Raw genomic sequence first — 15,971 nt, forward strand, 5'->3', positions numbered from 1 at the left:
GGCGCTTTTGGGGGTGGACAGGGGTCAGCTTGGGCACTCTGACCGGTCTGCGGCTACACAGCCCCCTACGCAGCAAGCTGTGATGCACTGTGTGTTCTGACACCTTTCTATCATGGCCAGCATTACGTTTTTCAGAAGTTTGTGCAACAGTAGCTCTTCAGTGGGATCAGACCAGACGGGCTAGCCTTCGCTCCCCACGTGCATCAGTGAGCCTTGGGCTCCCCTGTCACCGGTTCACCGGTTGTCCTTCCTTGGACCACTTTTGGTAGGTACTAACCACTGCATATCGGGAACACCCCGCAAGACCTGCCGTTTTGGAGATGCTCTGACCCAGTCGTCTAGCCATTTCAATTTGGCCCTTGTCAAAGTCGCTCAGATCCTTACGCTTGCCCATTTTTCCTGCTTCCAACACATGAAATTCAAGAACTGACTGTTCACTTGCTGCCTAATATATCCCACCCCTTGACAGGTGCCATTGTAACGATATAATTAATGTTATTCACTTCACCTGTCAGTGTTGTTAATGTTGTGGCTGATCAGTGGTGTATATATATAAATATCATGTAAATTGCGTTTCATGGTAGTATTTTTATGTACTGCCTTTTGTTTAATTAAAAAAATACTGTACTACAGTAAATTACTGCAATACTGTAAAAACAATTGCTGTATTACAGTAATGAGTTGCTGTTGAAAATAATGGGAATTACATAAAACTAAATTTAAACATCTGTACGCATTACAATAATGATCATTTGGGGTGCTTAATGTTCTGAATTGTCATGACAGTAATGTCACAAATGCAAATAAAACACACAAAAAAACCACATAAAAGTCTAAAAACAGACTTCATTTTCAAAATAAGTTGTATGAATAACACTTATAATATTGAAAACAAGAAGCAGCAATAATTAGCAAATGCTAAATTTTGATTGGGCTTTGTGTGTTCACAGGTGGTCTGGCTATAGACTGGATTCATGATAAACTGTATTGGACTGATTCAGGGACGTCTCGTATTGAAGTGGCCAATCTGGACGGCACACACCGTAAAGTGGTTTTATGGCAGAGAATGGAGAAACCGCGGGCTATTGCGCTACACCCCATTGAAGGGTAACAGTTCTGACCAGTTCTTGGGTTTTACACAAAATATAATATGCGGTTTGACTGCCGTGCCCATTTTGACGAGGTCCATTAAGCAAGTATACCTTAGATGGTCTGTGAATCCCTTAAAAATGCACTGTGTTTTACTTTTTGCGCTGTTCATGCTACAGTGATTGTTTTGATATACTTTGATACATCCCATGATACTGCATGGTTGTCATAATCATTGTGTCAGATTCTTAACAATCCATGCTGAAATATGCCGCTCAAACTGTTAAGATAAGACTGAAATGGGATCTTGTTAATAATAAACTGCAGAGCTGTAGGTGCTACACACAAGCAGAAACAGCACAAGGTTTGAACAATAAGAAGAATGTTCTGATTTCTGAAAGATACAGGATGTTTTCGTAGTGCAATGATCTCTTCAAAAGATGAAGGAAATGTTGATTTCTCATGATTGGGCTGCTTTGATTTATGTGCATATATAAGCACTAGACATTTGTGCTTTATACATTAAAAATTGGTGAATGCTTGTGTTCTTTTGCATGGAGGAAATTCTGCGTCTTGTGAGCAGAACTTGTTGTTCTGACAAGTAATGACAAGCAGAGCATGAAACTATTGTGTTGACTTGTAAATGAAATGTATTTGCCAATTTGCTTGTGTTCTCAAAGGCTGTCCAGTGATTTGATCCAGAGACTTGTGCTGCAGTCGACATCCATGAGGACAAAGTGCTTTCTGAAATCTGCCTTTAATTCTGCTGTGTGGAAGCTTTAGCTCTGGATAAAGACATATCAGACCAGATCAGTTAATCCATGTTTACTCTTGTCTGCTACAAAACTCAGTGATCTGTTTTGAAGGTTTACCGATGTTTTGTATCATGACATGAAGCCTAGTTCACCCAAAAATTACAATTCTGCCATCATTTACTCACCCTCATGTCATTCTAAACCTGTATGGCTTGCTTTATTCTGTGGAACACAAAAGGAGAAATTTTGAAGATTCTACTGGCTGCTCTGTTCCGTATAATGAAAATAAATGGGGACTGAGTCTGTCAGCACCATAAAAGTAGTCCATAAGGCTTTTATATTCCAAGTCTTCTGAATAGCTTTAGAATAGCTGAATAGAGGAACATGAACTGAAATTTAAGTCATTATTCACTGATAATCCTCTCCTTTGCCAAAGTTCTGAAATCTCATTCGTGCACTTACTACATTAGCTTTGATGTTAAAGACACTTAGCGAAGTTGGTTTGTCAACTTCTTGTCACCAGACAGTTTAAAAGTGTTGAAACTGAAGCAAAACCACCAAAAGTAGGGTTTTATGCTGCCACAATCATTTAGTGTTTTTTTCATTCTGTGAGCTTCATTGTGTAAGCCCTTTTGTTGTTCTATTTTCAAGCATTTTATTTTATGGTTGTACTATATGAACACAGAGGAATCAAAACAGAGTAGCAGGCAGAAATATTTGCTGATAAAGTCCAAAATAAGAAATATTATTATTTTTGTTTTCATTATTGTATTATGTTTATATGATTATACTTATTAAATGTTATTAAAATGTGAATAATTTAATTATAAATAAATAGAATTAAAATATTTTTCATAAAGAAAATAAAGCCTAATTTTAAGACTATTAAGGTTATAAGAACAAATATAAAATCATTTATTCGAGTTTTTCATCCATTTATTATGTGTCGTTTGCCACTATAAATCTCACTGTACAGTTAAATAAAACCTCATTTATTTCCACTGTAAATTCCAATTTCCTAATCTGGGCTTTAAAGCGATGCCTGAATGTGAAAGCCATGACGATCGTCAATTTTTTTTTTTTTTTTTTTTTTTTTTTTTATGTCATTATTATTATTATTATTATTATTTCTGGTGTAACTGAAACACATTTCTTGATGTTAATGCTTCAGAAAGATTTACTGGACTGACTGGGGAAACATGCCACGCATTGAATATTCCAACATGGACGGCTCTAATCGTAAAATCATTGCCGATACGCACCTGTTTTGGCCCAATGGACTCACCATAGACTACGCCAGTCACCGGATGTACTGGGTGGATGCCAAACACCACGTCATTGAACGCGCTGACCTGGATGGCAAAAACAGAAAAGCAGTCATCAGCCAAGGTAAAAAAATAAGTAAATATGCTCTTACATTTTTAAAAGGGGGGAGAGAAAACTTCCTGTCGATTTTGTTGTTGACGTCAACAACAAAAATAATGTCACTTGATGCATGTCCTTGTACTTGAAAACCATGAACAAAACTATGCAACATAAAAGAAATGCGACCCAGGATACATTAAATATAGGTTAGGTTTTTACTGTGGTGGGTCGCCACTTGATTTCCAATGTAAAATCTGGGTCTTGAAGCAAAACCAGTTGAGAACCACTGCTTTAGAGTATAAGGCATCATAACATAAGCATCATCCAATTTTAACGCAGCAGAAGCTAATAAAGTTAATCGTATAAGTGCTCAAAAGGCTTTTATAACGTGATCACATTAAACGTGGTCTTTACCTGCTTTAAGTGGTTACAAAAGTAATATCTTCTTATAAACAGCCATAAACAATGCATTACAAGTCTAAAGACCAAGACTAATTAATTCATAATATTGTATGTGTTTATAATCGTATAATAAACAGAATAATTTCTTTTTTTTAAATTAAGGAAAAAAATGTTTTCCTAAATTTGTAAACATGCAATTCTGGTTCTGTTCACTCTACTTCACTTTGAAAAGTCTCATTTTATTCAGCTAGATGACAGAAAGCACTAGAACAAATATTCCATCACAATATACATATCTGAAATGTAGGTGGCGCTCTAATGCATATTAGCCCTCACAGATGTGCTCGTCCATGGACATTCAGTCTAATTTTCAGTTCAAGCACCACCCTTGTTGTTTCATTGAATATCTCGGCCTCTGAGTGGACTAGAAGCTCAATCTAGGTGTCATTAGAAAGCTGAGATCCTCCGATGATATAAAACATTTTATCAATAGTCGAAAATATATTTTCTGGTGATTTTGTTTTGCATGCTTTTCTTTCTGGATGGCATATTTTGTTTTGGACATCTAAGATATAACATTGGATTATAGAGCCAAGTAAGCTCACATACAAGTCAAAAATGGCAATTTTTTTAGAGAACTTCCTAAAGTAAAAGCAGACAAAGTTTTTGTCTATTTGGGGCAAGCAGCAACAGTGATCAGCACATAATAGAGGCCTTTGTATTTGATGACTCACAGCAATCATATTTTACTTTGTGATTCTTTTGAAAATCTTTTGAACTGTGGTATTAAATATATCATTTGAAATATGACATGTCTATTTATGTGCTAGGTGAAATACTTTTATTTTCATATAAATATTTCTACCCCATTACTTTTAGGGGGTGCTAATTTTCAACGTGAATGTTTTCAGGCCTTATTTTGTTATTTTAAGTAACAAATGCAGAAGTGAGCTCTGAAAGGTTCAGATTCTAAGCTTTCAAATGATACCTCATATGCTTGACTTATGTATACAGAGACTTTAAAGTTTTAAGCGTAAACTTTTTCGTGATATATATATATATATATATAAAAATTTACACTGAATGTGTTTTATTTTGTATTTTGTGCACGTGTAATGTATATAACTTCCAGCATTACTTGAAATGTATTATAACCACTTAATATCTTATGGATGTTTATAAGACATTGCTTTTGTCACTTAAAGCATACCTGTTACAAATTACCTATAATACATTATAATTTCTGCAGATAAAATTGGATGTTGCTTGTGTTATAATGCATTATACTGTAAGGTATAACTATGAATAGGTAAGTATTATAATGTATTATAATTGTGGTTTCAATTGTTTATGAGGAGTTATAACTAGTGGTATACCAATATATCGCAGAGGCCGATAAATCGGCAGATATTCTGACTTTTTTAATTTTCAGCATCGTCTGATATATTTTCCCCGTTGGCTGAATTATTTCTTGAGGGCGCTGATATTCGCCTGCTTGCATGTGAAGCGACTGAGACATGTAAATGACCAGTCATGGTTTGTTTTGTTGTTACGTGCCATCGTGTTACTACAATAATAGACTGGAGTACAGCACAGTGTAATTTAAACGGTCCGCATATCAGAGCCGCAGCAGACGCATTTGAGCTTATAATGTTAAAGTGCTCGACTGTTTCATTCTCCCTCACTCTCCTCAACAGTTCCCTGTAACTTTTAACTGTCTTGTCTAATGATAAAAAGGCAAATATCTATAAAACTAATATCATGTACTGTCTGCAAATGTGTGTATACCTTGTTTAAACAGATGTAATAAACCAACCTCACAAAACTTGAGCAGATCCGGCATCCTGTGGAGCGCTCATTTATCTTCCTGTGAAGCACATATTCTAATAGTCTCTCTGTAACTTTTCTAATGATAAAAGGCAAATATTAATAAAACTTCTAATATATATCGTCTGCAAATATGCAGATATCTCGCTTATAAAGATGTATGACCTAGTAAGTAGTGGGGATTGAAAAAAAATAAAAATAAATATATATATATAATTATAATAATAATAATAATAAATAAATAAATATATAAATGGACAAATAAATAGATTTAAATGTTTAATGTTTTAAAATGTATTTATTTAGCAATAAAACAGCACATTAATAAGTCATTTTTAAATGCACCTTTTAAATTGCATTTTAAAAAGCATTTGGCAATTACTTTTCTTCATCCATTGACCATTTGCTTTTCTTTATTGTTTGACATTTCCTTTTCTTTTTCCATTTGTCAGTCCATTCCTGCCGAAGCCCAGGAGTGCCAATTCAAAGAGTGAAGGAATAAGTTATCAATCTATTAATTTGAAAATAAAAACTTCAATAAATAGGTCAAGTTGTAAATGGACAAATAAAGACACATTTAAATGTGTTTATTTAATTCATGTTTTAAAATGTCATTATATTTAACAGTAAAATTGTGCATTAATAAATCATATTTATTTCATGTTTAAAATTTCATTAAATGTATCAATAAATGAGTACATTAATGAGACTTTTTAATGCACTTTAAAAGCACCTTTTAAAATCGACATTTTTAAATATGAAATAAATATGATTTATTAATGCACAATTTTACTGTTAAATATAATGACATTTTAAAACATGAATTAAATAAACACATTTAAATGTGTCTTTTTATTGTCCATTTATAAATTGACAAATTTACACATTTTTATTTTCAAATTAATAGATTGATAACTTCTCCCATTTGGCCGATTTTTTTTTTTTTTTGTCTTTATTTGTCCATTTATAAATTGGTTTATTCGCATTTTTATTTTCGAATTAATAGATTGATAATTTATTCCTTCATTATTTTGTAAATGGCACTCCTGGCCTTCCATAATTGCTAACGTGGACATGCCATCCATGGTTGCTGGTTATTTTCTTCTTAATATATTAACAATTTCTTAATGTGCAAATAAATTACAAAAATGTTATGACTAAACAGAAATCTGGAGAAACTGCTATCTGTCATTTAAAATACAATATTATTTTTTAGTTTTATTTGAAATTGAGTAAATAATAGTGCTAAATAAGAGTTTATTATTATTTAGTAATTGTATGTTTGTTATTTACTATATTAAATTGTGTGATATATCGGCATTGTATCGGCCTATCGGCAACCCTGCTCACTGGATATTGCCATTGCCATTGGCCATTAAAAAGCCCGTTTCGGTCGACCACTAGTTAAAACATATTATAAGGTGTATTTTGAGACATTACTAATGCCTTTACAATGCATTATATAAATATGAGCTTCATAGAAAATGTTACCAATTAACCTTTATACTGTTGTTCCTTCAAACTCAGTAATACATTTCAATTATGGAAAATTTTAAACTTGCAGATGATTTACGTTTTCCAAAAAACACATAATACATTTAATAGATTAACTGATAGTTAATAGATAATAGATTTATCCGCTGTGCAGTGGATAAATGTCTTGTGAAGGTTGTTTGTCTGATGTGTGTTTGAGTGCAACCAGCTGTCACAAACACACACGCACACAAATGCCGGCATCTCAGTGGGTGGTTTTATTTTTGTTTTGGCATGTAAGGCGAGTAGGAACAGAATAGCAGTGCACCTGGGAGAGAAGAGGGAGTATTTACACCTGAAAATTTAGCTCTTTCAAATTCACAAACGTTCCACTCAGAGAAAAAGTCAGCACAGTTGTGCAGCTGTTCTTGCTGTGGCCAGATAGACCAGCATTATAGAATCAGGGTGCATTCGCTGGAGTGGAAACAAAGATTAAAAGAGATTCATGATGATGGAGAAGAGAAAAGGGTACCAGCAAGGACCGACTGCAGATGGCTGTTTGAAACAAACAAAAAAAAAGATGTAAAAGTCAACCTGCCCTGCTAACTCAAACCCATCGCTGCTTGTGTTTACCGATAAGATCACTCGACCGCCCCAATCTGTGTGCACACCTGGAGAGAAAGGGGGAAGAGAGCATTACACACTTGTATTTTGGTAGAAAGGGTGCTTAAAGCATTTTAATATGTCACTACCGAGTATTGATTGTTTCTGTCTTGTTTTCCAGGAAAAATATCTAAACATCTTTAAAACAAGAAAAATTAAGAAGCAAAATTGCATAAGATATTAAGACTTGATTTCAATATGTATTTTTAGTTGTTGTTTCCTTTTTTTAAGCATATATCTTACATAATTTTGTGAGGTTTACACTTAAACTATTTCCCAACGAGTTAAGAAAAATAACTTAAACTTTTAAGCTCTGAAGGTGTTTTTTAAGATGTCCTGTTTCAGTAGTATACCCAAAATTAAAGGCTTATAAAAGAATAAAAAAATAAAAAAATAAAAATAAAATACAAGGAGTTTAGTGTTTGGTATCATTGTCAAGAAAACTTTGTAATTTTTTTAATGGTATAGATTGATACATTCTGATACTATCAACCTAAGAAACTGCTGAAAAATCACAAAACAAATTTAGCCAAATATTACATTAAAAAAAAATTATATATATATATATATTATTTGACATTATATATATCTCTGGTTGTAAATAAGTAGCTCCAACTGTTTTTGTTTTGTTCCCAATAATGTCAAACGTATCTGAGAAAAAATTTGTGTTGATATGACAAAGCAATCAAAAGTTATAGCATTACAAAAATCATTTATCATAGTGTCCAAAACATCTCCAAACAAATAAAACATAATAATTGCACATAAGAACTAATTACACATGCAAACACTACAGTGACTACTTGGCTACACATGGCTCTTTGATGAGTTTGATATTTTTACTGATTGCAATAATATGCAAAGTGCAATTTCTTTTTATAAATTATCAAAATGAAAACTTCTGATTTGTCTGCAAATTTCAAAGCACTTGTTCAGTTTTGGTAATAATTCCTACATGCATTGTAAAGTACAGCTTCTAAGTTTTCAAACGATACCTATTTTGTGTTGGTCAAGACTGTAGTTAGTAATATTTGTTTTTTACATTTCCTGCGGGCACCTCCATCCGAGCTTAAAGGGTTAATTTAAGATATATTCTCTGAAGGAAGTCTTAATATCTTGTGCAATTTGGCTTCTTAAAGCTAAAGTATTTAATTCCTGCGACAAGCGCCACCGAATGGAATTGCAAAAATAAACAATGTTTTCAAAACAGCTGTCTGAATACGCCACTTGTCTGCTAGTGTTCCGATACTCCCGCCCCAACTCACGCCATTGGTTGAGTAACATTGTTGGGGCGGGTCTAAGCTTTTTATAGTGCCACAGAGACTCAGTGTTTACAGTTTTCGAGAAATGTATGAATGGCTTATAGTAGTCTCTGCATATTAAGCTTGGCTAGAAGAAATTATTTTAGCATGGAAAAAGTTACATATTTCAGCTTTAAATGTATTTTGTTTTAAAGATACTTATATATTTTTACTGTGAAAACAAGACAAAAATGCTGATTTAAAAGAATGTTCCAGGTTTAGTTCAAGTTAAGATCAATCAACAGCATTTTTTGCATAATGCTGATTACTACAATAAAAATATAATAATAATAAAAAAATGGTTATAGTAAGGCATTTACAATGGAAGTGAATGGGGCCAGTCCATCAACATTAAAAAACACACATGCAAACATTGTGTGTTATCATGATTTTAGTGTAAGGACTAAATTCAACCTAAATCAACACTCACTGACCGTAAATGTAATCAATTACTATTTCTGTCCCAAAATAAGCCGATATTTACCAATGTTACCACATTTACAGGGTTTACGGTGTTATAACGTCATGACAACAAAGTTGTAATATTAGCTTTAACTTTACACATACAAGGCAAGTATGCAGTATTATTACACTTAAAACATTTTAACACGTACAAAGTTTCTACATACTGTTCACTTTCTGCTTTGCTGTTGACTTGGAAAACTCCAACAGTGTACCAGATTTAATGTGTAATTTAACTATTTTGTGCTCAGTCTAAGGGTCCATTCACATTGTGTTTTTCAGCGACTCGCGCAGGAGCGGCACATTTTTTTAGATGACATGTCAAGTTAAAAAGAACAACTTTTAAAAGCACGTCTCGAGACAAATGCATTCTATTCTTGGCACTGCGTGTAGCATTTTTTTTTTTTTTTAACGTGTTTGGTGTGAACGCCCCCTAACTGTTTTAGAAAACACAATATATGTTGCGCTTCACAATGAAAATAATTGAAAAGTATTATGGTTTTTAGCAACAAGATAAAAACATAAAACTGCGAGGACCTCAATAGAGACCCATTTACCTATTGAATATAGATTGCAAAAGAAAGTTTTTACTCGTAATGTGAAACAAAGTGTTTTAGTGCTAAGTTGCTTTTAAGACCTGCTTGGCTTGTCACCAGCATATGTTGCGTTATATATGCCAGTCCCCTACATAAGATGCTGGTGTGCTAGTGTATCAACCATGATACTTAACTAGCTTAACCAGAAGCTCTGCCTTGATCTTCACCAGAAAGAAAATAATGGTTTAATGGCTAAGCTTTGCTTATGAACAACATGGCTGTGCTCATCCACCTATTAGATCAGCACTAACCAGCCAGAACCAGCTTTAAAATGAATACTAGTCTGGTGTTTCCGGTGGGGTAATGTGACTATTACAAGAGGGAAAGGAGAAGTGATCTATACTGACTTACAATATGAGAGATTAAAGAATATTGATGCCCCTTTTCCAAAATATCTATATTGACTGCATGTTTATCTTTTGTCTGGTTAATTCCTCCCTTTTCACAAAGAAAATAAGCTTCATTTAAGGGACATTTTGTTGACTAAAAGTGGTTCTTTTATATCTTTTTAAGTTTAGCATGAATAGCTTTGAAACTTGACAACGGTTGAATGACTGAATGTTTTTGAACATTGACTGTAGTTACAAGGATGTGCTTTAAAAGTGACAGTAATTCAAACAAGATGAAAGAAAATAGGCATTACCAATAATAGCCAAACACCAATCACACTTCATATGGTTCATCATGCATTGTCTGATGTGGTTTATTTTGCTGACTGTTGCTCATAGTTCAGATTTTATACACTTAAAGGTGCACTCAGTCATTTTGTTCCTCACTAAAATGTTTTACACAAAGAAATGAGTAGTTCTTTTAAAAATTATGTTTAAAACAATGCCTAATAAACAGCCTAATTAAAAGCTGTTTTATTTTGCATGGAGCAGGTCGCCTCATGTTGAAATCACATGACTAGCTAAGCACTTTTTTTTTATCTTGGTAGCTATTGATTATAAGTATAAAAACAATATATTTTATTGCAAAATATTTATACAAGTAGTTTCAGATTTGTTTACATTTACAATGCTTCACTGGAGTTAGTAATCTGTGCAAAACTCTCTTGTTGCGATTTAAGTGTCCGAAGTAACAGTGACATCTCTGATTGGTGGATCTCTCTTCAGGATTATGGGTAGTGTAGTTCGTTACTTGGAAATTTGATTTTCAACATGATTTCCTTATTAATTTAAATGCACATTGACTTGTGGCTTCTACCAAATCGTATATTGTCACTTAACAACCTCAGAGCATATGATGGGTCTGTTTTATGTATTTATATGTTATTGTTAAAAATCTGTTTCTCTATAGAGAAAATGGATGGGATTTTTACTCCAGGAACTGTTGCACTCTATACATGTGAAGTGTTAGAAGCCTGATTCAGTTTTCTTCCGTTTGTATTGTCATTAGCTATGAATTAGAACACAAACATGTTAGATAATGCCATCTTGAGTGTTGGACTGTCATCATAGCTTATTATTTCATGCACGAGTAATATTCATTTTACAACAAAGGTACACATTTATGTCTTCTCTCACACATCTGTGATTGTGAATATTGCTTCTCCGTTGCTGTCTGTCTTTTGCAATATTTCCGACAATCCTCCTTTCTACTCTGCTCACCCACAGTCTTGATCTGTCAATCATCTATCCTGTCCATCTCTGCCAGGTCTTCCACATCCCTTTGCCATCACTGTGTTTGAAGATAGTCTCTACTGGACAGACTGGCACACCAAGAGTATCAACAGTGCAAACAAGTTCACTGGCAAGAACCAGGAAGTCATCCGGAATAAACTGCATTTTCCCATGGACATCCATACGCTGCATCCACAGAGGCAGCCGGCAGGTCGGATTATTTAGAGCTTATAATTGTATAGTACAAGATGTTTACATATACACTACTTGTCAAATGTTTGAACACACACTCAGTCTTTATTAATACTATATTCCACATGTTAGAGGGATAGTAAAGTCATGATGAAACGATGAAATAACACCAATGGAATTACGAAAATTGTGTAGTTACCAAATAAATGTTAAACAAATCAAAACTATCTTATATTTGAGCTTCTTCATATTAACCATCTTTTTTCTAGAATAGATGTACAAATGCAAATGAAAATATATATTTTTTTTGATTGAAAATCATTCCACTACATTTACACAATCAGTGAAGTGTTTTAATTTATTTACAAAAGTAAAATTATAAAAAAAAAATTATACTTGTATAGATATATATCTGTATTATATAGATATACATATAATGATATAATACAAATGCTGTTATAACATCAAATCTAATTAAAATTGCATATCAATAACATATGTATAAAATTATACTATATATAATACTGTAATGTAATATTGTACTATAATTCTTTTAATAAATTCTATTAAATTTCAAGGAAGTATTATATGTAAAATTATTTATATTTAAAATGTAATTTAAATGTATTTGATTTATATTATAGTTTATAATATATATATATATATATATATATATATATATATATATATATATATATATATATATATATAATATACTTTCATTTTAATTTAGTAAAGAAAAAATAACTTTTTGACTGTAGTGTAAATATATTGTTTTTATGAAATGACAAACAGAAGTCGTCATTTTTAATTGTATAGCGCTTTTCACAACACGCATAGTTTCAAAGCAGCATTACAGAAAATCATGCTTTAACAGAAAATGAAACTGTATCTATAATGTCTTGGTAATCATTGTGTAGTTTTATAAAATATGATTGTAATTTGTGTATAAAAAAAAAAAAAATAGTTAAATAATAATTGTATTTATAACCCCAGTGAGCAAGCCAAAGGCGACTGTGGCAAGGAACAAAAAACTTGCTCAATTGGTTAATGGAGAAAAACAACCTTGGGAGAAACCAGGCTCACTGTGGGGGCCAGTTCCCCTCTGGCTAACATCATGAATATAATGCCAGTGTTACTTATTTATGTGCAGTGCAAGTCATGGTTTAAAATTAGTAAGCTAAGTAAGTGTTATGGGTCAGTGTTTAAACAGAGATTTTGTATGAACTGTAAGATTAATGACTAATGTCTTTTGAAGTTCATCCTGGATTAACTGCAGAAGTTCACATAGATGCATTGTCCTTTGTTAGCTGGCTGATGAAGGCTTTTGTTGGCAATTAATTGACAGTCTATGTTTTCCATTTTAAGAGTGTAATCCATCAATAGATAAAGGTGATGCAGGCAGAGATCAGTGAGGTGCATCGCAGTTCAACCGGCAGGTCATTTCGGTGAGGTTCAGTGGGGTCTATCCTAAGTCCAAGGTTCTGGCAGTGGCATATGAAGTATCTGATGTCTTACAGTTGGAGTTGGCATTAGTTCATCCCCTGACGTCTGTCGTAAAAGACTGAAGTGATGTCTGGCTAGCACCGGCTGTAGTTTGTCGTCATCTCTCAGCAACACGTAGCAGTGGAGTCCGACACAAAGCAGGAACAGAGCTGGATCTGGCCGACTCTGGTAACCTCGGGATATGAATCCCGACAGGGAAACAAATATAATAATATTAGCGTAGATGCCATTCAGTTTATTGCAGAGTTATAGATTATGAGAAATGTTTGTGAGAAATGCTTCTGGTTCTGGGAAACATAACTAAAGCAGCCTAATTGTGAGTTGAAGGATAAATTAGGTGTATGCCTGGCTAAATAGATGAGTCTTTAGTCTAGACTTAAACTGAATTAGTGTGTCTGCATCCCGAACAGTGTTAGGGAGACTATTCCATAGTTTAGGAGCCAAATAGGAAAATGATCGACCTCCTTTTGTGGATTGTGGAAACAAGACACAAATGCTAATTTTTAATGTATAATAAAAAATAATCAAAATCATTTTTTAAAAAGCATTGTTAATTATTCATGAAATGTTGATAAAAAATATTTTCTCTTGTTGTTTGTAGGTGGGAGAAATCGCTGTGGTAACAATAATGGGGGCTGCAGTCACCTGTGTCTCCCCAGCAGTAAGACGTACACCTGTACATGTCCAACAGGCTTTAAGAAGGTGGACCATTATAACTGTGCCCCGAGTGAGTACTGCTACCTAATCACAATAACTCATTTATGAAATAGTTTCAGATTTTGTACCACAAGATGACCTCAAAGCTAACAGACATGAACTAAAAGACACAAAACTCCAATTTTAATTTCATTTTATTCTTTAAATAAGAGTGTTATTTCCAGTTTCATGCTTAATTTGTCATTTTGAGTTTGTTATGAGCAAACGCCTGACTAAATAACTTTATACCAATGATCCTGATGAACATCTGAATTCTGAAGAACTGACAGGAGACCTTTGGTCTTTGATCAGGTCTTGACAAGTTCCTGCTTTTTGCCCGAAGGACGGACATCCGTCGAATCAGCTTCGACACTGAGGACAAGTTGGATGATGTCATTCCACTGGCCGATGTTCGAAATGTAGTGGCCCTGGACTGGGAATCCAGTGAGCGATACATATACTGGACTGATGTCACCACCGACTCCATTAACAGAGCGAAATGGGATGGTACCAAACAGGAGGTTTGTGGGAAATTATCCTGAGAGCCAAATCAGGGGGTAATATGAACAAAAGGCTCATTATGTGGCTGTACTGTATTTCCATGGAATTTAACAGAAGCTGTTTTGATGTCTCAGGTTGTGGTGGACACTAGTTTGGAAAGTCCTGCAGGTCTAGCTATTGATTGGCTCACACACAAACTCTACTGGACTGATGCAGGTAAGAACTGTGGTAATAAGTTCACTTCTGATTAATCTTCAAACCAGAATCAGATCAAAATCCTTGCTAGTCCTGCTTTTGCCATTTTTCCTTGTTTCTTAACAATTTTCATTTTTGGCTTCCATTTAAAGAATAAATATTGAGTGCTGCAACGACTAATCGACAAAATTGATCATAATAATGAAAATGGGAACACTTTATTTTAGGGGTCCACAATAATGCACTAGTTAAAGGATTAGTTCACCCAAAAATGAAAATGTAGTCATTGTTTACTCACCCCTGTGTTGTTATAAACCTGTATGACTTTTTATTAACACAAGGGGAGAATTTGTGAAGAAATTTTGTTCTCAGTGATGTCATACAATGGCAGTTTATGGTGACCACGTCTTCAAGCTTCAAAAGTACACAAGTATAATTCAGAAGTCTAATAAATTATTCCATGAGACTCGTGATTGTTATGAACGCGTACGATAAGGTTTGGTGAGAAAATCTAATGTATTTTCACTGACCGTTGATCTCCTGTGCGCATTCATGATAGGGCATGAGAGCAACAGTTCACAAAGCCCACCTGACATTGGGGCGTTCAAGCGAAAACTCGTTTGTTTATCTAAAAACAGGTCTGCCTCAGTGATAGTGACAACAGAACACAACACAGCTGCACACAAAACAGAGAACAGAACTTACTAAAGAATTGATGCTTTCGAAGCCCAGCCGTATTTTTTTTAAACGGAGTACTCCTAAATCAAACAGAAACATAGAGGAGGCTACAGGCAGCAGTCACACTGTGTCCTAAACTGACAGCAAACGACACACGATATAAGATATCTTTCCTATGATAATCAGAGTTTTTGTCCTAACCAGCAGTGACAAGTGACGTTACATTCCATCCATCGCTTGTTTTCTATTTTCGGCATCGAGCCAGGTAAATCCATCCACTGTGAATTGGCACCAGTCCAGAAAACTTCCTCATAACAGTATATTAAAGCCAGCATCTCGCTAGTTGGTTAAAAACTACTTGATTTGATGAAGGGCTGGTAAAATCACTTTTGAACCCATTCACCCAGCACACTTCCTTTTCTAACTGTTGCCCTCTGGCCGGTGATACAGAGCACTGAGCAACAGAACAGCCAGGCATAGGAATGTTTTTTTCCCCTCAGGCCTTCCACCTCATGAACAGTTAAAACTACCCCCACATACTTTTGTCAATACAACCATGTGCAGTATTCAATTCATCCATTCCTTATATCATATTTAATTTATATTCTTTAACATATCCTACCTCTTCTTCAATACATTATATCACCT

General features: G+C 34.1%; 1 protein-coding gene across 1 annotated transcript in view; it reads left to right on the top strand.

Annotated features, from left to right (window-relative positions):
• The window catches only part of lrp4 (low density lipoprotein receptor-related protein 4), a 133,570-nt gene that overhangs the window by 90,358 nt on the left and 27,241 nt on the right, over window positions 1-15,971 (top strand). The window contains exons 13-18 of the mRNA XM_051714060.1: window positions 951-1,107; window positions 3,016-3,233; window positions 11,590-11,766; window positions 13,855-13,980; window positions 14,262-14,470; window positions 14,585-14,666. Of these exons, the coding sequence (XP_051570020.1) occupies window positions 951-1,107; window positions 3,016-3,233; window positions 11,590-11,766; window positions 13,855-13,980; window positions 14,262-14,470; window positions 14,585-14,666 (969 nt within the window). The remainder of the gene's footprint in view (window positions 1-950; window positions 1,108-3,015; window positions 3,234-11,589; window positions 11,767-13,854; window positions 13,981-14,261; window positions 14,471-14,584; window positions 14,667-15,971) is intronic.

This window comes from Myxocyprinus asiaticus, chromosome 2 (genome assembly GCF_019703515.2).
Source record: "Myxocyprinus asiaticus isolate MX2 ecotype Aquarium Trade chromosome 2, UBuf_Myxa_2, whole genome shotgun sequence".
Lineage (NCBI taxonomy): Eukaryota > Metazoa > Chordata > Actinopteri > Cypriniformes > Catostomidae > Myxocyprinus > Myxocyprinus asiaticus.